The 22,273-nt window shown below is 47.8% G+C and overlaps 1 protein-coding gene across 1 annotated transcript in view; it reads right to left on the reverse strand.

The window, feature by feature from the left end:
• The window catches only part of ENPP7 (ectonucleotide pyrophosphatase/phosphodiesterase 7), a 121,510-nt gene extending 102,332 nt beyond the window's left edge, over positions 1-19,178 (reverse strand). The window contains exons 1-4 of the mRNA XM_085617446.1: positions 18,728-19,178; positions 17,459-17,604; positions 13,800-14,429; positions 13,336-13,570 (exon numbers count right to left, since the gene is read on the reverse strand). Coding sequence (XP_085473572.1) covers positions 13,336-13,570; positions 13,800-14,429; positions 17,459-17,604; positions 18,728-18,980 — 1,264 coding nt within the window. The 5' untranslated portion in view covers positions 18,981-19,178. The remainder of the gene's footprint in view (positions 1-13,335; positions 13,571-13,799; positions 14,430-17,458; positions 17,605-18,727) is intronic.
• Positions 19,179-22,273: the final 3,095 nt, after the last annotated feature.

The raw sequence follows: 22,273 nt of genomic DNA on the forward strand, positions 1-22,273 counted from the left end.
CGGACCCACACCACCAGGGGCTCGATAGCCAGTGCGAACAGCAATGGGGAAAGCGGACAACCCTGCCGTGTGCCCCTCCTAATGGGGAAGGGGGCAGAGCAATAGTCAGCCACTCGAACTGATGCAGTGAGGTCTGTATAAAGCAATTGCACGTAGGTGTGAAATTGGGGGCCCAAGTTGACCGCCTCCAAAAGTTTAAAAAGGTACGTCCAACTTAATGAATCAAATGCCTTGTCGATATCGGCCAACAGAACAGCAGCAGGACGTCCCAGACGGTGAGCCACCGCCACCGTGTTATGTACTCGTCTGATATTATGTCTGGTGGAGCGCTGTGGCATGAAGCCCGACTGGTCAGGGTGTACCAGCTCCTCTATACAGGTGCGGAGGAAGTCCGCCAGAATTTTCCCCAGCAGTTTGGGCTCGAAGTTAAGCAGAGAGATGGGGCGGTAGGATCCCGGGTCATCCAGTGGGCGGCCCAGTTTTAGAAACACTACAACTTCCGAGTGTCTCCAGTCTGGAGGGAGAATACGCTGCTCCAAGGCGTCATGAATCACCTCAAGTAAATGAGGCCCCATAATCTCTAGATGAGGCCGCAGAAAATCACATGGGAACCCGTTCGGGACAGGCGCACAAACAGGGTGGATGCTGGAGAGAGCCGACCGCAGTTGCTCCAACGAAATAGGCTCCTCTAAGGCCTCGCGCTGTCCATCCGATAAGCGGCAGGGAGGGATATCCACTAGAAAGGCATCTATGAGAGGTTCGGAAATAACCTCCCGTGCTTTATATAAAGCAGCGTAAAAATAAGCGAAGGCCTGAACAACCTCCTCGGGGAATGTACATGTAACCCCTGAAGGGGACCGCAAAAGGGGTACCTGTGTCGGGGACACCCTAGCCTGGCAGAGCCTATGGAGCATTTGGCTAGACTTATCGCCCCATTGGTAGATCCTATGCTGGGTGGCCAGCCAGGCCTCCTTGGCACAGTCTGTGTGGGCGTGATGGAGCATTTGTTGCACATGCAACAGATTCCTGCGGGCCATGGGGTCTGAGCCACCCACAATACGGGATTGGAGTTCTTCCTGTCTGGTCTCCAAGTCGCATACCTGGGCCAAGCGGCAACGCTTTTTCCCGGTGCGGTAGCTTATGTCTGCACCCCGAATCGTGGGCTTAAATGCTTCCCACAAAACAACTGGGGACTGGCATGACCCGGCATTGTATCGGAAGTAATCGGTAATCGCCTGACTCAGCATCTCTCTCTATGCCTCATCCCGAAGCAGCCAGGGGGACATGCGCCACCTATAGGGGGCCCTGTTAGTGGACAGATGCAATCTAAGTTGGATCAGCGAATGATCCGACAAACCTCAGGGCAGAATAGATGTATGTGCCACCCTGTGCATGTAACTATGTCGAAGGAATAAATAATCTAGGCGTGAAAGAGTGGGGTGAGCCGAAGATGCATATGAAAACCCAGCATCTGTCGGGTGTAAGGCACGCCACGTGTCCACCCATCCCAGAGTATGTGCGAGTATATTCAGTTTGGATGTAACAGGGGGTGTATCCAGTTGTCGGGCTCGCCACCTATCTAGTGGACCCATAGTATCATTCCAATCACCCCCCAATACCACAAGGCCACCCGGAAGATCCCCCCACAGCTGCGTTAGTTTATCAATAAACGTCTGACCAAGGGGTGGAGGGGCGTACATGCTACCCAGTGTAATCTGTTCACTGGCCAACCTACCCGAAACCACAGTGTATCGACCCCCCGGGTCTAGCCAATTACGTGTGATTTGGAGTGGCACCCTGCGGTGGATGAGAATGGCACTACCCCTTGCACCCTGTGTAAAGCCAGAATGATATACCATGGAGCATCTGTATCGAGCTAGGCAAGGGGCCTTCGTGCCCAAGGGATGCATTTCCTGGAGCAACAATACGTCAGCTGCATACCTCTTCGCCTGGTGAAGCACTGCCCCTCGTTTGATTTTACTAAGCAAGCCCCGCACATTCCAGGCGAGGATGTTGAGTTCCCCTGTAGGTGTGTTACCCGTCAAGGAGGACATGTCTTCCTGGGGCAGCAGCGCCCGCAGCAACTCTGATATGAACTTGTCCATGGTAATCCCCTCGCAGTCCTTTGCAAAACCCACTAGGTTGCAGATAATTGCGGCGGGCCCGCCCCTCCGCATCTTCGACCAGTGCCGCTAGCTCCTGCGATTGCTTGGTCAGTTTGTCACTTTTTGCTGCAGCTCAGTGACAGTGTCCTCGACGGCCGAGACCCTGGTCTCCGCTTCAGTAATGCGGTCGACCGCCTTCCGCAGATACTGGCGAAGGAAAGACACCTCTGTGCCCGCGGCCCCGATCTGGGCCTCAAGGGCCATCCGCGATTGCTTCCATCAATTTAGCCGCATCTGATGATGGGCCGTCGGCGGACTCCCCCCCAGGAGGGTTAGTGGTAGTGGTAAAGCGGTCCATAGTATGCTGATTGGGGGCCGCCGCACCCTGCCTATTCTTGCCCATGGCTAACGGAAAGCGACCAGTCGGCCGGTGCAGCATGCAACAGTAGATGACAGCAGGTACAGACAAGGGCAACGTGAGCCAGACTCCAAGCCACGCACTGTAGACTATCGCGCTGGAACCCACCTGCGTTTCACAGAAGCAGCTAGGCAAGGTGCTGCAGTTGCTGGAGAGGGACGAAGGCGGCCTCAACGCCTCAGCACAGGGTCTTACCAAAGTGCCAGGAGCCGGCCATCCCGAACGCCGGTGCTGCCCAGCAAGCCGCAGCTGTGGAATGTCCGCACCCAGGCAACCCTCACTTAAGCCCGGTGGGTGCCGAGCTCCTCGCAGTGCCAGTGGTGGGCACTCTGGCAGCCCCTCACCACCACAGCCACACTTCCAGTCCGGATAGTCCAATAGATCCCCAGATGAAGGGGGGAAAAGGGCACGCCCCCACACCGGAGGTTCACTGCCTGCCTGCAAAACTTCTGAGGACTAGGCTCCCCTATGCCCAGACACGGGATACCAGGCGCTGCATCAGGCCACACCAGGCCGCGATGAGGAGAGTGGGGGAGGGACACTGGCTATGGCGTCGCATCGGGAGATTCCCCGGTCATCTCACGGGCCTCACTGCCACGGCGATCTCACTCTGTCGCAGGCTCCGCGGAAGGCAGGATAGGCGGCTGCCCCTTTGTCCGTGGGCCCACCGCAGCCGTGGCCTCAAGTGCCCTGCCTCCCACTGCAGGTATGGCCGCTGCCGGACTGGATGCCGCTCGCAAGGCAACGGACACGCCGCGGCCACCAAAGCCCCTCCCCCGGGTCACGATAGGCTCCACAACCTGGAATCACACAGAACTCAGGCTCGGGGTCGAGGATACTGAAGGATTTAGGCCCTTAGAGGGAACGAACAGCGGAGCTCTACGGAGTCACGTCCGCCATGTTCGGCTCCCAGGCCACGCCCCGTTCTTATGTGTTTTAAAACTCAGCAAACGGGAACTGAATCGATTAGGAATTATGATAAAATCAATAATAGTGCTCAATCCTCTCCCATTGAAGGTTTGAGAAAATGGAACTGGTGGTGAGCACAATGCATTTGCAAAGCCCAGATCTAGAACAAATAAGATCTCATTTAGTAGATCCCCATATACAGAATGAGGAAAGTGGGGTACATTACAATTATCTTCATCAGACAATCCACAGGTTACATCATTGTTGTGTGAACACAACGCCGTATTAAAATCCCCCCCATACAAATAAAACACTTTCTTTACCACTATTCTGAATTTCTTTGAAGATATTTCTGAACTGTTTTAATAAGTCCGCCAGATGCTCCTTCAATACATTATTATAAAAGTTAATCAGGACAACCAGATTTTCTTTATCCATATTCAAGGTCACAATCTGATAATTTGGTTCTGAAGTTAAGAAAGATATTTTATTTATTGTCACCAAATTTCAGACGTGTATACTCAGGCCTCCTTTAGGCCTCCCATATATTGATGCTATAGCAGGTGTATGATAGGTCTTGTAACCTTCAATATGAATTTAAATCACAGACCACGTCTCTTGCAAACAGAGAATATTAAATTTCCCCACAAACTCATACCAAAGATGGTTAGTTAATTTGGACCGTAGGCCCGCTATATTCCAGTATAGGATCTTTATACTATTCACGTTGATAGTCTGTTCTGTTTGGATGTCGGAACCCACAGCACTAGGTAGTGGGGTATGTATACTTCTAGACATATTTATTCCACGGTCAACTTCTGGTCAATGGAAAAGGGTGAATCTAGCGTTGAAAGGTTTGTCATCTGAAATCGGAACTTGATTCTTCGATATAAAGTCCCCACTTAAGAGGGCATTCTTTGGTCTTAATTCGATTAGTATAAGCTAACCGTTTGTCTTGTACTGTTGAGGGTAAATGGGCGAGTCAGTCTACCAGTCTACCATTTTTTTTCTAAAATGGCCGCCAAGGAGTAGGAGCACCTACGAGGAGCTCCTGGTTTTGGGGATTATCTTATGATATTTATCCCCGTTTAAAACCCTCTCTCCTTTCTCCTTCGCTGGAATTGAAGATCGCACTAGCGGACGGAACAAATCACCCTACCTGCTGAGTGACGACCACCGAGACCTCTCTCGCCGAGTCCTCCCTGCGTCCTCACCGCCCGGGACCCCATCGGGCTACAGGCCAGCTCCCTGGCCGTCGATGTGCGCTGGTCACCGCCGCTGAGGGCCACCTGTTCTGTGGATGTCTGCCTGGCGTCGCCGCTGAGGAGACGACCCCCGGCTGCGACCTTCACCAGGAGCCCGAGGTCCTTCCTGGTCATCTGGGACGCCATTTGCTGGGCGCCCTCCCCTCCATATCCACGGCTGCCGCCGCATCCTCCCGGACTCCGCCGCCGGGGCGAGAGAGGTCCCATACCCGAGTCGAGTGCGCCACGGCGTGCACCTCGGATGAGTGGTGCCCCCCCCGGTCTGAAGTTCGAGGAGGGCTCTCACACTGCGCACTGGTCCGCCACGCAGCCGCCGAGAGCCCTGCACGGCTCCTACAGATGCCGTACAACGAGCGGGAGCACCCGGCTTCCGGCCGCTTGGAGGGATTTCTGTTGCCCTACGAGATGTCCCGCGATCCGCCCGACTCTGCTTTCACCGGCCCCAGCGCTCCAGGTACGACTTTCAGGGATCAAGATTAGGTGCCCTCGCCGCGCCTGCTCCCGATTTTGCCCCTGGGAATCCCTCGCTGCTCCTGCCCCGGACCGCCAGTGTGACGGATCTGCAACTTGCCATTGTTCTTGCTCCGCCTCGGCCTCCATTGGTTAGTTGGCCCGGGAGCCTCCTGCACAGTTCGAACCTAACTCAGAACCTCATGCCTGACTCTAAAATGGCGCCCGGCCAAGACATCCTCACTAGTCCCACAGTGCCTGACTCTAAGATGGCGCTACCCCTACAACCATGCTGCTCTACCTCAATGATCCCTACTCTAAAGTACCACACTGTTACTTAGAACATGTTGCTACAGCTAACACCCACACAGACCTTAATCTTGGTCTGAACCTTACGCCCTTCTCCTAACTGGCGATCGCCTAGACATCCTCTACCCGCCCCACAGTACCTGACCCCAGCGCTGCCTCTTACCTCTGCTATCCCTTCACTGTGCTCCATTGATGTGCCTACAGACTCGGCTCCCTATGAACCTGCGCGCAACATCCTCATATCGCTCCTAACCGCACTTGCATCTGCTACAGCCCTCTGTTACCTTCTCATACTAACTAGTGTCCTTCCTGTACGCATGCTTGCTACACGAGAATCTCTCCGGCGAGCCCTGCTACTTCCACACCTGTTCACCGAGAGACCCATCCCTACCGCTGCCCTATTACTCTCTTCCCACATCAGTGCCCCTCTCCAGCCAACATGTCTCGCCCGGCCATTTCGAGGGCTGGGGACAACTCCTTTACTCTGGTCTACCCCCCAACCTATCCAAAACCGCTGCTAAATCATTCAAACACGCCACCCTAAAAAGCCACCCTGAGACGCTGATATCAGACCTTCGCTTCAACGCGGTCAGTGGCACTTGCATAAATGACCTTATCTTCTACTCGAAAAAAACCGCCGCCTGGCGAAAAACCTTAACACACCTTCTGAATGTTCGCTCATCAAAAAACATTCCCTATGGCACCAAACTCACTATTATACCCTCTTCTACCCTCAGAGCAGACCTCACCATCACCCTCTACAAAAGCGGCATAGTCCTGGTCCAAGCCACAACCAACAACCTTAACAAATTCACTGACCGATTCACCCTCCTCAGAAACCACGTTCACGATACGGACAGGAGAACTGACTCCACCACCAGCAGCCCTCCGTCCTACCCGCCCCCTATGCCTAGCAACCCGCATACTCCCACTACTGCCCCCACCATAGCTCATCCTTCCCCCCATAGCATATTTTCTGACCCTAGCCAGGGACCCTCCCCTACACTATCGTCGGCTCCCGAACCTTCACCCCCCTCCCCGTCAACACCCCCAGCCTTCACCGATCTCGAATCTTTGTACTCCAGAGCGTCCAATTTAACTCAGAACATCCATTGCTCCATTCTGGACCTTATGAACCTCCTGCACCTCGCCGAGTCCTCCCTCTCGAACCTCAAGCCACACCTACCCTCCCCCCCACAGCTAAATGAGCCTTCCAAGCACCCTCTCCCGCTTCCCCTGAGACACCTACGCCTTCGCAAGCAACCCTGCCGCATCTCTGAAGAGGAATCCCGAGCTCTGGCACTCACCTACAATCCCCCCCACCTCCCCTACCCCACCTGACCTCACAGAAGACGAAATCCTTGCTATCCTCCAAGATTACAATACTGCCCAAGCCAATTCTTGCCCACCTGACACAGGTCATGCACACCCCATCAGCACGGTCACCATCAACCCCAATAGGCCAGCCACACGACATAACAGAAATGTGGTTAAAAGCAATCTTGCGCCTATACTCCCATCCACCCAGACACCTGACACTCCCCCAGACCCCCGCTATCGGGTCTCCTAATCAACTGCCGATCGGCAGTTAAACATGCAGCTGATAGCGCTGACCTCATCTTGAACAAAAACTTGGACTTAGCTATTCTAACTGAATCCTGGCTAAATGAATATTCTTTCCCTTGTCTGGACTTATTAGTCCCTCCTAACTACAACATTGCTAGACTAGACAGGCAGTCTAGCAGGAAGGGCGAAGGCATTGCCTGCATCTACCGATCCTCCCTCCTGGTCAAGGAACTCGGAACGCTCTCTACCGACTCCTGCGAGCACCTCGCCCTCTCCCTCTCCAGCAACGCCCTACATCTTTGCAATTTGCACATCTTTTACCACCCCCCAGGCTCTAATGACTCTTTCACCGATCACCTACTGGAAGTCATCACTTCAAAAATGTCCTCTAATTCCAAAGAGATCTTCCTTGGTGACTTCAACCTGCATTGGAATGACCCCAATGACCCTTACGTCAACACCATCAAAGGCCTCCTAAATGACCAAGCCCTGACTCAAGCCTGCTCTCTAACAACTCACTCAAAAGGAGCCACCCTTGACTGGATCATATCCAAGGAATCTGCAGTCAAACTCATCTCCATAGACCCTTGTGACTGGTCCGACCACCACACCATCTCCTTCATTTTACCTGGATCACTCAAGACAAAGTCACTACAACCGGTGATTCCCAAACGTTGGGTTACTGACACCAAAAACCTTGACCTTATAAAGCTGGAGGCTCGCTGCAAACATGACCTCTGCCCGACCTCGAACACAACTACAATCAATGACCTCTACGATCACTACTAGGCGTCTATATCCAACATTCTAGATGACCTTGCCCCCCTGAAACTAAAAAGAACACAAATCAAAGTCAGAAACCCCTGGTTCTCTGCTTCCCTCAACTCAGAGAGGAGATCCCTACGACAATCTGAAAGAATCTGGAAACAGCACCCGTCTGCTGAGCACCTTAAACTTCTACGGCAGGCAAGAAACTCCTACAACAAACACATCCTTAACTCAAAAAAAGATTACTTCAGATCTGAACTGGGGAATGCTACGAATAGACCCCGCAAGCTCTTTGAACTGGTTAAACACCAATCAAACAAGCTGGCCAAAACCCCTAAAGAATCCCCGAAATCTCTTATATCTTCGGATGAATTCTCCTCCTTCTTCGCTGAAAAAATTGCCTCCCTAGGAATTGAACTCAGTACTGCCTCTTGCTCTCAACCCCCTCATGACCAACCGCCTCCCTCTGCACCTCCATCTCTGACCTTACCCAAGAACGAAGCTTGCTAGACTGACTTCGAAGTCTATGACGAAGACTTCATTGCTAAAATCCTCTCTTCCCTAAACCCAAACAACCACTTCAATGACCTGCTACCATCCAACTGCCTTGCTGCGGCCTCCCATGCCATTGTTCCTTGCTGGACTGCGATAATCAACGCCTCTCTCCAGCAGGGATCGATTCCGGACCCCTTGAAAGCCGGCCAAGTCCTCACTATTCTAAAAAATCCAACGCTTGATCCTGCCTCACCAGACAATTTCAGACCCATCTCCAATATACCCTTATTAACCAAAGTGTTAGAGAAATGCGTACAACACCAACTAAGGCAACACATCATCAACTTCCACCTACTCGATGACTTCCACTCGGGATTCAGACTGGGGCACAGCACTGAAACAAAGATGCTCCACATTGTGGACGACGCCCTCCAAGCCCTCGACCAAGGCAAAACATGCCTCCTAATCCTTTTAGATCTATCTTCCGCCTTCGATACGGTCAATCATGAAAAACTACTCGAACGCCTTAAACACAGGATGGGTTTCAACGGCGTTGTCCTTGAATGGTTCAGGTCCATCCTCCATAACCGATCTCAGAGATTCCTCATTGACGGCAACCTATCAGCTCCCACCCCGGTCTTGGTTGGAGTCCCTCAAGGCTCAACCCTGTCCCCTACCCTCTTTAATCTTTATTTGGAGCCTCTCACTGAAGTTTTTTGCTCCGCCAATATCTCCTAACACATGTACGCGGATGACCCCCAAATTTACATCAATATCTCATCACTCGAGGAGGTCCTCGCCCTGAACGAAACCCTGAAACTAACTGTCCAGTGGCTTGCCACTTACCAACTAAAACTAAACGCCAAGAAAACTGAATTTCTCCTGATCTCCCCCTCTAAAGTCAACCCGGAGATACAGGTGTGGATCAAGGCCATCACAGCTTTAAATTGCCCGCCGACCATTGTGGACTCTGCCAAATCACTTGGCATATTTCTCGACTGCAACCTGAACATGCGAGACCACATTAATTCAATGGCCAAGGCAGCCAGATTCCACTTGAGCTACCTCTGGAAACTAAAACCCTTCATCGATGCTTCGGATTTAAAAATGGCAGTCCAAGCTCTAGTCATCTCCAGACTGGAATTTGGATGCTCCACCCTCACAGGATTACCCAAGCGCTCCTTGGCACCTCTAAAAGCCTGTCTCAACGCGGCAGCCAGACTACTCACTGGCACCAGGAAATTCGACCACATCTCTCCACACTTGAAAGCTCTAAACTGGCTCCCTCTAGAGGCCAGAATACAGCTGAAACTGGCGTGCATTACACACAAGGCCTTATACGCAAACTCCCGTGCATACCTAACACAGAAACTTGTGCTATCGGGAGGAAACAGGAACTCCCGATCCACCAAAAGTCTCCTGCTCCGACCCGCCCATTTTCGTAAAAAAAGAACCTACAATAGGGCATTCTCCGGGGCAGCACCAAGAATTTGGAACTCCTTCCCGCCCGATATCAGAAGAATCCCCTCTCTAGCACGCTTCAAGAAGGAGGCCAAAACCTTCCTCATGGGTAAATTCCTGAACTAAGACCCCTTCTCAGCCACTATGACTTGCTGATTGATTCCAAGACTATTGCGTCTTCCACAGCTCTACAACCGGACACCTTCGAGAACCCGGGGGGCCACGGTCTCCGCCAACCCTAGCTTGAACTGTAACCTCACATTTGTGTCCCCTTTGCCCCATGCTCCCCTCAACCCTCCCCCTTTTATATTTTTCTGTTATGGAGACTTTACTGTTTTTACTGTTTTTCTATTGTTTTCCTTTGTTTAACCATATAAAGTGCTCTGATACCCTCACGGGTCATGTTCGCGCTCTATAAAACATTAAAATAAATAATTAATAAATAAATACCTCTTCTAGGGAAGGTAGAGCTGCAAACCGATTTCCGATAGGTATATTATATACAATTTTAACTCTCATCTCTGGATACCTACTCTTAACACCTCTCTCCAACATATAAGGTGGTTGATAAAAGTAGCTGAGGGGCAGTATATTAATGCCTCCTACTATCATATTATTATTCCCTGCCTTCCATAAAATGTTCTCCACTCACAGAGGTGTTTTAAACGTTAGTACCACGCAGTCTCCTGGTAACGTTTTCTGTTCTTTACCAAGCCACTCAACCGTACGGGCCATCTTGAACTCGCTAAAAAGTTGTTCCTTAAACCCAACCTTCGTGCCTAACCAATATAATGATTTGTTTCATAGGGTTTCCCAGGATTCACTATCTTGAATCCTCAACTTAGGTACGTTTGCAAATATTACCTGGTATGGTGTAACTACTGGTGGTAAGTCCAGGTAAAATGATTTAATCTGGGGTTTCCTTGCTAATGAAGGTGCTATGTATTGATTAGGAGAAGGCCTGATGGAACTCTGCTCTTGTGTAACAATTCCATCCGCACCCCCATTCGAGACCTCCCTTATGTATTGACCATTGGTCTTGTGTATAGGAGAGTATAGGGGGAGCGAACGTCCCGGTTGATGGGAATTAGTCGTACAAGAGCTTGTAGCTTCTCTATCCTGATTAATGTGACACTGCTTACTAAGTGTATTGCAACTTTAACATGGTTCGGATTTTTCATTACCCCCTATTCTGGGGTCATTAATTACGTGTTTAGCAATTCTTTCTCTGCTGTAAAGTTGGTCAACCATGCTTCCATCTGGTCTACTCTTTTGTCTATCTTGTCTAATGAATCTCTCAAGACACCATCTAGCTTTTCAATTACTCGAATTAGCTTCCCTAGATCGTTACCCTGCAATTTTTCATCATTGCCTACATCTTCTATATTTTTCTGTATACACAACATGCATATCGCAAAAGGAATTTTGTGTAATATGCTATACTTAAAGAAATCCCCACTGTTATCCGTTCACCCACATTTTCTTATGAACCATATCAGATACCACCATGTGTTTCAATATTGATGTTCTACCGACTAGTTTCTTTTGTGTAGTTTGTCCATATTCCTGATGCCTCTCTGTGCTTGTTTGGTTTTTCCTCCGCCCTTTACCTAATCTCCCCATAGCTGCATCCACTTCAAGCGTACTTGTCTGTGGGAATGTTTTTTTCTCTCTGTCCTCCTTACCTAATCTCCCCAGTTTATAGTACCACCAGTAACAGCACAATATATTGCCTTTCTCAATAAACAAGACATAACACTTTCATGGAGTTTTAGTAACTTATATTGCACACGTGCTCACCAAGCTACAACTTACAACAAAAACAGCTTATTAATCACATAGGCGAAACCGAATGCATGCTTGTTTATAGAATGCAGTGACATTTTTAAATTGTATTTTTTATTGACTTGAACATGATTTCCAGACATTTAGGTTAGGCTTTTAGGAATTCTCTTTGTCCCACATGGAAGTTTAGTCATTCTTTTATTTTCTATTATAATTCGATTGTATGGGCAGCACCTATTGATTTTGTTTAGCACATTTAATTGAATTATCAATTTAATTTGTGCCTCCCACACAGTTTCAGAAGGGACCACTGGTCTGCCACCACAGAGCATGGCTTCATTTTTAAACTACTACTCAGGAGTACTTCCACTTTACTTTACATAGTATACAGGGGCTTTCTGCCAATAACCCAACAGTTTGCATTGGTCATGAGGCAATATATCCTCTCCTGTGGGCATTATACGGGCCCATTGCACCTGATGTGTGCTGCGGATGAGTGTGGCGCAGCCAGCCTCCCATCCACTGCTGTTGTGCCAGAACCGGTACACTGCGTATAGAGGTACACAGATAGGCGCTCCCTGAAGCCCGTCCCCTAAACCACAAAATTCACCTGGATGCATCTTCCCTTGTCCAAGTTTTTGTCCTACATTGTCCCAATCATCCCATAGAGTGAGTGCCTCTATTGGAAGCCAATGCAGGACATCTTCGCTATATTTACTGACTCTTGATAGTGGGACGAGGAAGACCAACCTCGACAAGGACTGGAGTCATAAGAGAAGCCTCTTGCTAGTCACCCTGTTTTGGAACAGTGAGGGGGAAGCAGGGTCTTGGGGTTATTCTAGCCAATGAGGGAGCCATTCACATAAAGCTTTGTTTGGCTGATCTTTAGGGACCACAAGATGTGCTTGTCCATATTGATATGTGAGATTTGATGCTAGAAAAAACATTTTTCCAACTCAGTCTTCCTCTTAGTGTAGCCATGATGGAGCCAGCAAAATCTCTCTCCAAGTGATAGGTTGTCTAAACTTAAAAAACACAAACCTCTAGGTGATTTTGAGCTAAGCCCCTTTGTAGTTACCGGCCTACACTGCATATGTACTTGGCCACGGCAGCCAGTACTTGAAGAGTGACATGCTGAAAACGTGTGGCCTGGAGAGTGTCGCTTGTTCTTATGTGGGGCTGGTTGAATGCTGTTTGTTCTTCTTGGATGTTAGATGTGTGTGCTGCATGTTCCCCTCCAGTTAGTATGAAACAAGGAAGAGGCTCTACTACTGAGTCATTACTGCGGTAATACTCCATGTGGAAAAGACACCAAAATAAACTGAGTACTACAGTAAAGGTCTAATATCCATATAGGGGTGCAGAGACCCTTTTAGCCACAGAGGCTCTGATACAAACATCCTGGTATGTTACCTGTGACAGAACATCTTTGTGTCTATTCTGTGTCTACCACTGGGTGAGTAGGGTTACAAGCTTGGGCTGGTGTAATATCATAGAGGCTGTGTGCAAGAAATTGGGTTATTGGTTGAAGGAGTGAAAACCTTTCACAAGCAACAACCACAAACCTTGTCTGGGTGAACCACAAATTCACTACATTAACTTGTGCTTAACCCTTCTGGTAGCTCAGCACCAAAGCAGTCACGCTTAACTTAGAGGCAATGTGTAAAACATTTAGGCAGCACACAAGCAGTAATTTAGTGGAAGCACAACAGAAGAAAAATACCAAACCAGTTTAGAAAAATAGACAATACTTGAGCTATGATTTCCTTCAACTTTCTGTGAAGGTGGATTAAGGGGCACCTACCTGTGCTGGCTATGGCCTCAACCAGCATGTTCCGTGTTGTCTCCAGCAAGCCATCATGTGGTTCAGGGCGTATACCCAGCAGCTCACACATCAGTGCATAGACATGCACGCTCTCAAAAGACTCAACCATCAGGTTGCTCTTGAATGCCGGACCAACAGCTCGGAAGATGGTCTTCATATCCATGTCATTATTGTCAAAGCCATGTTCCCCCTTGTTGAACTGAACTTTGATTCTCTAGAAGGAAGTAAAAAAGACCAGAGTGTTACCTCTACACAGTAATTCTGATATATCCATAGACTGACCTGGGTGTTAAACTGGATATATCCATGAAGGAGCCACCAGCAGAGGTAACGAAATTAATGGTACAGCTAAAGGAGAGTGATGTACCCAGGTAAAAATAGATTTAGATTTTTTTTTATCAAATGGCTATATATTCATAGGCCATCTTCCATACTAGACTCACCCCATGAACCACATATCCAGGATCTCCAAATACAACCAGTGGCAGGATCCTTGGGTGGTTGGAATAGTGCAGTGCCTCCGGCAGCTCCTCTTTCTTGTAGACGTTAAGATGGGGGTGGCCTTTCTTCAAGGCCTGATAGACTTGCTCCAGTTTCCCCTCTTTGGGCAGCAGGAGGCCCGTGGGACCATAGTCCACCAGGTCGAATTCTATGTCTTTGAAAGAGAAGTCTTTAATCTGAGAAAGGATGATCTCTTGAACCTCAGGCGTTTTCATCACCCTTCTCATGCCGTGGTCAGCGGTAAGGATCAAGTTCAGCTTTGATGCAAGGCCATAGCGGGTGATGCTGCTCCGGATGTGGCCCAGAATACGGTCCAGCTGGCTCACCATCGCTTTCCGCTCTGGGGAGTCTGGTCCATACTTATGGCCCGTAGAGTCTGGCTCCCCAAAGTAGAGCGCCACAAAATCCAGGTTGTCCTCTGTGAACCACTTCATGACAGTCTCTACATTGGCCTGCCACTCTGTTTCATTGCCCCATTTGTGGGTAGGGGATTCCACCTTCTTTACGTTCACCTCTTTCCCCTGATAAGTGGCATTACCCCCCGGGAAGAACAGGGATCCAGTCTTCAAACCCTGTGGGAAGTTAGACACAATTAGTGCGGCTTCAGCAGTGAGGAACAGCTGCGCGCGCTCTTCCTTCAGCCTACTTATTAGTTGTCTCTGCCTCTGGAAAGTTCTTTAGATCTGTTCCATCTGGCTCAGCTGCGTACCTTTATCAAAAATGTTACCTTTCTATCTATGATTTTGCGGTCTCTCCATGACAGAGTCAGTCGACATTCTGCCCCAGGATAAATCTTCTATGGCTACAACAGATTTTTAAAAGGAAATGTTTATACTTTGCTTAATCCTTACTCTGCCCAAGTCAAAAATGTTTAGCTTGGTGATTTACATTTTTGGTATTGTGCCCGACAGCAAGGCCCAGACAACGCTGGCACGAGCAGGCAGCTTTTTGCTGTGAAAATCTCATTTGAATGTGTGCAAGCGGCTCATAACGGTTTCCTTTTAAAAAATGTATTAAAGTGACAAAGAGACCACACAAACTTCATGAAAAACCTAGTTCAAGCGTGTAGAGGTTGTTTTATTTGTTTTACTTGTGGTCAAGGGTGTGACAGTAGGCCCTGCAGCCCCTGCAGTGAAGGGGTGGGAGGGGGGTAGAGGGGGGTGCCAGGTGCCTCCACCCTACTGGGGACTCCTTATCCACTTCTGCACCCTGTGTGCAACTGCACACAGCAGAGCAGCTGCTGTCTGGCCACAGCCTGCCGCACAATGCATTCAACTGTCTTCCTCTTGAAGCACAAACAGTAAAGTTGCAAAATATTGAATTATTGGCATCTAAGAGCCCCAAACGAAACGGTAGCCCCGAGTTTCTGGATGTCACTGATTACTGAGCAGAAAGAAAAACAGCACAGTCGAGAGTGGGAAAGTCGACCAGGAAAGGAGAAGGACAAAGGGAAGAAAGCTAGAATTACACAGGTACAGGTGAGAGAGAGAGAGGGAGAGAGACAGAGAGATGAGAAAGACACAACTTAGCGAGTGAGATACAAACAGGAGGGTGTGTGAGTGTGAGACAAGTGTAAGTCAGCTGAGTGAGATAGAAGGGGAGACCCGGTGCGAGACAGGTCATAAATAGATACACGCGAATGAGACAGCTGAGAGAGACAGGTGGGGTCACGTAAGACAGAGACAGCCGAGTGAGAAGGAGAGGGTGATAATGAGACAGCCATTTTAGAAAGGAACAGCTAAGAGTGATACGAAGAGACGTGTGTTGACAAATAGAGATAGTTGAGAGACATCTGAGAGGGACAGAACTGAAACGAAACTCGAAAGTCATTTGACACAGAGAGAGGCGGGTGTGTGATAGGGAGACAGGTGAAGACAACCCAACAATATAGAAGGGGAGACCTGTGAGGCAGAGACAGAGAATGGCGAGTGCCAGCTTAGAGAAAAGGGGCGGGGACAAGGGAGAGGGAGAGACGAAAACAGGTGAGGGAGATAGATGAATTGATGAAGAGACAGGCATGCTACAAAAAGGACAGTTGAATGAGAGAGAAAGAGAGAGATGTTTTAGATGAGAGGTGTAAGCAGGGTGAGAGAGAGTGAGAGATTAGAGAGCGAGAGAGAGAGAGAGAGAAGGGAAGGCAGATAAGAAAGAGAGAGAGATTTTATGGCTCCGTGTGTTCTTGTGGAGGTGGGAGACAGGGGACAAGATTAACATGTGGGTGCTCATTTTTGGGGTGTTTAGAGAAGGGTTATTTAAAGTGTGTGGTAGTATTCCAGGTTGGTTAGATTGGGCCTTTCATGCAGTGTTGAGCAGGAGCTGGAAAATGTATTGGGCTCTCTGCAACTAAGGATACTCTAGTCCCCTCTTCTTGGCTGTAGGGCTGAGACCTTGGGCTCCCATAGCTTCATATGGTTAGGGTTTTTATTGGCTTTAGGGCTTGGGTTCCCACATCTAGGGTTCTTTTGGGCTGTAGGGCTTGGGTTCCTGTTGTTTCCCAGGACTAGGGTTTCCATTGGTTCCCTGGGCCGGGATTTGCATTGGTTAGAGTTTAGCACTTGAGTTCCCATTGATTCCCGGGGCAAGGGTTACTATTGGTTAAGGTTTAGGTTCTGGGATCCCATTTTTTCCTTGGGCTAGGATTCCCATTGACCCAAGTCACCTGATCACTAAGGTGATTTAAACACTGGGTGCCGCCTGTTCATACCTGGAAATAGCCTACGGCCAGAAACTATGCATCTCCACCTTCACACCGCCAGATGACAATCACTCATTTACACAATCTATATCTGCTACTACCTCCTAAAGAGTGTCCTATACACCCCTCATATACATTCACAGGATGCATTTAACTATTACTTAACTACCCAATTCACCCATATAGACAAATTGACAACAAAGCCAACAACCACAGTTACACCACACAACCTATTACATAAAGACATACTAACTGTAAAACCACAACACAAACAACTGACAAACACAATGCCATTTGCCAGAAGTAAATTAAAAACCAAGCAAAGGCACAGACTTATGATCACTATGTTTCCTGATCTCATGTTCCTCCAGAACCCTCCAGGCCATATTCAAACCACTAGACAACTCATCAGTTACACCAATACCAAGCCCACACATGCACTTCTCAGACCTCAAAATTCTCCAACCTAACAATCTTCCTTCCACCACAAACCCTAACAACCAACACACTGACACCAATATTCCCTATGCCCCTGCTCCTCCTCCCACACTGGACCACACATCCCCCCCAAAGCAACCTGACCCCAAGAGAAAAGAAACACAACAACTTCAATGTTTATCCATGGACAAAAAATTATTCAACATTTTTGATCTACTGTCAGAAACCCCGCCAGACTTGAATGGCATTATCAAATCCCACATGGAATATTGAAATGTATTCATTAGCAGCCATCTAAATGAGTCTGCAATGTTGGACTTTCAAATTTGTTACTAGGAGCAACACTAGGTAAACCTTTCTCCCCTACCTTCTTCAGAGTGCAGAATGGCTATAGTCTAAAACCTGGTGTATAGTTCTCATTCACTATGGGAGGTGGTGTGTGAGTGATTAGTTCTTCGCACTGCATACCTGTTTTTGAGCAGTAATCCAGATGGGCAGGCTGCCGTTGTCCCACCACGAGGACACTCCCTGGGTTGGGTAGTACGGGAGCTTCACTTTGGTGGTGGTGTTGAAGAACATGTTGTGGATAACACCGTGGTTTTCAATGTACTTTCCTGGAGAAGAATTGATACATGAGACACCCTGTGATGAAAGACACATGCATGCATGCAGAGTGGGCCAGAGAAGACAGTCGTTGTGATCAGAGCAGAATGCTTGTAGATTGTAGGCTTTCCCCATCTTTTAGATGGTAAGAGTCGTAGGACCTGATTTTGTGGCGGAATGTAATGGAAAAACCTCTGATTCCAGAGGAAGTATTAACCCTGGTGGAAACCCACCAGGGGAGTTTCCTCCACCAGGGGAGTTTCCTCCACAACAGGAATACATCCCCGTAGCTCCTGCTGCAGACTTAGCACTAACTTGAGAAATGTATGTTTTTCCATTATCAGCTGTAAAATGGTCCTTTATGGGCATAGCCAAGTAGTGCCACCAGAAAGACGGGGTAGGCGTGTAATAGCTGCCATGTGGCCTACGTCTTGTGTGTCATCTTCAGTCAGTTCTTTCTTGTAGTCAACAACAGATGGAAGATGTAGTTTCTACACCAATGGTTTTCATTGTGAAACATATACTACAATTGCCAGAATGCCAAGTGTTGTTGGCAAAAATGCCAGGACTGACTGAAAATTCCACATTTGATATTGGGTTGCTGCCAGGTTAGCTGTTGTGTTTTTACGATTCTACCCTGCATTTTTGGGTCCTGGCCGGTAAAAATATTGGGGGAAAGTGTAAAATCTGGATTTTTTTCCTACTGAAACACAAAGAAGTCCGTTAAAAGTATTTGAGAGCTGTCTAGATCATTTCAGAATGGCTGTTAGGGCAAAGGGGGGGGGGGCGTGTTATTGTCATGATTAACACAAACTATGTCTCAACTACTAACTCTTGGAATAATAGAACGTAAACAAATGACCAGTATTTTTTCTTAAGAAAGGCAGCAACCCTACTCGATATGGGCCACTTGTTGGATATATTATTAGGAAGGCCAGTCTCGGTTGCCAGCGCCAGGCGAGGCTGTTTTAATTCATGCCACCGAGTACCACGCAGCAGTGTAATAGATTTCTTCACTTGCCTTCTCTAGCCAGGGATGGTACTCTCTCTCCACCTCCTCCCGCCTCTCTCCCTCGTGGACCCCTTGCAGAGCCTCTACGCCCCCAGAATCCCGCGGGGCGCGGGCTCACTCACCTGTCAGCAGCGTGAAGTGGCAAGGGCTGGTGATGGTGACGAATGCCGGGGTGAGGTGCTGGGCTTTCACGCCCTCTAGCGCCATGGCATCAAGGTTCGGCGTGGGCACGTCTTGGTCGTAGTCCCACCGAAAGCCATCGAAGGACACGAGCAGGAGCTTTTGAGCCCCTCGGCGGGCAGGCATGGGGGAGCCTGAGCCCAGCGCGAGGAGGGCGGCCGCCAGGAGCGGGACCAGCGGTGGCTGCAGCTGCATCGTCCTGGGTAGGTCTGTGAGAGAAGCGGCTGCAGGGGAGCTGGCGCTACCCTACGCCCATGAGCGGAGAGAGCAAAGTTTACCTCCCTATCTTATCCCCTTGGCATCTTTATACAGGTCCCTTACTGACACTCTTATCAGAAGATCCGTTTATTTTTCTCTTCCTTCAGCACAAGCTGGAGTGTGAGGACGTACTCTGACCGTGGGCGGACTTGCTTCTAGAGATATCCGAATGGCGAGGGTTGCCAAACTTGCCACACAGGGGCCAACAGTATTTTCCCGGCTTGACTGTTATTTTCATGCTATGATGGGCTGAAGAAGTCGTTAAATTAAAATTAATTTAAATCCGACTTTTTTCTTTGAAACTCGAAAAGAACAATCACAAGAGAATAATGTAAAGCAATAATGGTGTCTTCTCAAGAGAGACTCAGGGGTTTATTTACAAGCCCCCTGCGCCGCTGGTGCGTCACTTTTAATATGGGAAAAAGTGACGAACTGGCGGCGCAAGAGGCTTGCTAAATAAGCCCATCAATTTGTTGAAAATTAATCCAGATTTTAAAACAACCTACTATTCGAGTATCAGGCCTTGACCTTTTTTGAACGCCAAAAACGAACACAAATTTTCTTTCTTTTCCTCTAAGAAAGTAGTAACCATGCCTGCTCCTCCGTAAGGCCGTGTAACCTACTGCAGCCATTGCCAAGTCAGGATTACCTCACCCACTCAGTATGACCTGTTGAATGATAGCCCTCCCAACTGTGACAAAATAGGGGTATTCTGCATTTTAAAACATTGTATTCAATTACACCTTCCATGCCTCACAGGACTCAAGACTTAGAATTACTAGAAACCGTTACTTCCTGGGTATGTTTCCTTTTCTCACTTTTTATTCAATGAGGTGAGCACCCTCCAACTCATACAAGCATCTGGTTGCTACAAAATTCTTAAATTACTTTTGACTATCATAACTTAAACCCCTACCACCTCTGGAAACGGCACTAAAAAGGCTATATGCCCATGAACCATCCATTTTCTCTGTCTCGTTGGGACATATCCCTTTGAACAGGCGTTATCGACCTCAAATCGATGTAAGTTACTCGCATCATCTGAGCTTCAGGATGAAATTTTGAGGATGATGCAGAGACTCCTGTTGAAAATCACTCGGATACGTCTACATTTCACAGTGACGTCCCGTGCAAGAAAAAGGTTGTTCAGTCTGAAAATTGCCTGTCTCCTTCGAATGCACTCAAAGCAACAGAATCTGACTGCTCCGAGCATTGTATGTGGCAGGCCCTGATGCGTCATGGCCATACACACGCTCAAATCAAAATCTATAAGCAGAGACAATTTGACAACATCTACGACTTTACTAGCACTATGTTTAAAATGGTATTAGTATGCCGACAACGTTCTCATGGAGTTGTGGATGTGGATTTTCGCATGTTCAGACCACGGGGGCTTTCTCTTTGTCTGGCAACACAGGGGCCAGGGAAAAATACAGACAACCTGCCCCCAGGAACCCTCCAAAACTGTGCGTATAAAGAGAACCAGGAATGCTACCATAAGTGAATTATTTTCCTCTTGATTCCCAGAACCAGTTGAGGCATATTTTGTCAGGCCCATGCTTCTGCTTCACTAGTTCATCCAAAATTTAAGAAGATGAAGAGATCTGGAAAAGTTGTAAATTCCCCATTTCAGATCATGCTTGTATGATCCGAGAAATGTTATGATAAGGATGCCCAAATCCATCCAGGTAGATTCCATGGTCTCCAACTCGAAAAGTAAGATATTGCCATCAACAAACTTTGTGATTTTTAACGATTCAGTGGACTATGAATTGAATGACTGATGGCTTCCTTCAGAAGGCTTACACACAATTGTATTTAGCCACGAGAGCAGACACTCATGCAACCTACTGTTCTCTGCCTTGGTGAAGGAGTTTCAAACTCTATTTGTCGTTCTCCAATTTGGAAATGCTGGGTAGCTTCCTGACAGATGTCTCCTTCGATGCTTTCAAGGCACCAGTCTTAGCCTAGGCAGCTGTTGTAGTATTGAAACATTGTTTCTGGATGAGAAATTTTATTTTTGAAGGAGGATTCACTGCCAACATTCAATGTTTTAGGACAACGTCTCTTTGACCCACAGTTGGAGAGATTGTCAAAGGCATTATGTTGTACTTGGTCCTTTCTTCAGAGTCATACCGTAACTTTTTTCCTTCACCATCCTGTTTTCTGAGCCTGTTTTTGTTGGCTTTTAGGACTTTACACCCTTTGCCACTGCTAACCAATAAGTGCTAATTTTCAATTGGGTGCGGGTAGGAATGTCAAGTTTGGTGTCTAAAGAACTGTAAATTAAAACCCTCTTTAAGGTAAAGTTGAATTTTAAGTCACAGTTCTGAAAATGCCACTTTTAGAAAGAAGCATTCACTTTTTCACACAAGTGAAGGTAAGACTACAAGTCGTCTCGCAATAAATTCACGGTTTCCAAGTGGGGGATTCCTGTGTATATTTCCCCCTTTGCTCTTGTTTCTAGATTTTCACACAGAGAATAAGTATCGGATGGCTAGGATTTTGTCCAACCCTTAGGAAAACGTAATTGGTGATGATCTTTTCATGTTGCATCTAGGGTGAGTTTCCCTGAATAACAGAGGATCCCTTATGGTTTTAGTCAATAGGAAGTAACCATTACAGTTACGGTTTTGAATGTATTTTAAATTGTAGATCTGTTGCTCTACAACCATTAGATGACTCTTGAATTTTGATTATCGTTTCTATGAGGACTCCATCTGGGAAAGGAGGCGTTCCTTTGAATTAATTCTTTTTGGAGAGTTACCTTGTGGCCCCATTTTTCTAAATATTTAAACTTTCTCTTGACACACTATACTAATTTAAGATTATACTTTCCCATATAGGGTGTCCACTTACTTTATACCTGTCCTGAAGAAGGCCCGCTGTGATGTATACTGACTAAATGCACACACTTGGGGTCGAAACGCCGAGGCTACTTTGATCAGCCCATGTCCTTAGCCACGCCACCCTATAAACAAAACAAATGGACATAAAGGGAGCTTGCTGAAACTCTTGTGTGTATATAGGACAGACATTTGCTTATATCTAGTATCTATGTATTGATGAATTTTGTGTTCTTTCGTTATTTTGTATAAAACACTGCTGCACTTTATGTCATGTGGTTCACTAAAGTCACCTAATTCGTGTTTTTTGTTCTGTTATTCATATACGTGACAGCTATTATATATAGAGAGAGAGAGAGTAAGAATCGTGTGTTTGACTTACAT

Source organism: Triturus cristatus, chromosome 7 (genome assembly GCF_964204655.1).
Source record: "Triturus cristatus chromosome 7, aTriCri1.1, whole genome shotgun sequence".
Taxonomy (NCBI): domain Eukaryota; kingdom Metazoa; phylum Chordata; class Amphibia; order Caudata; family Salamandridae; genus Triturus; species Triturus cristatus.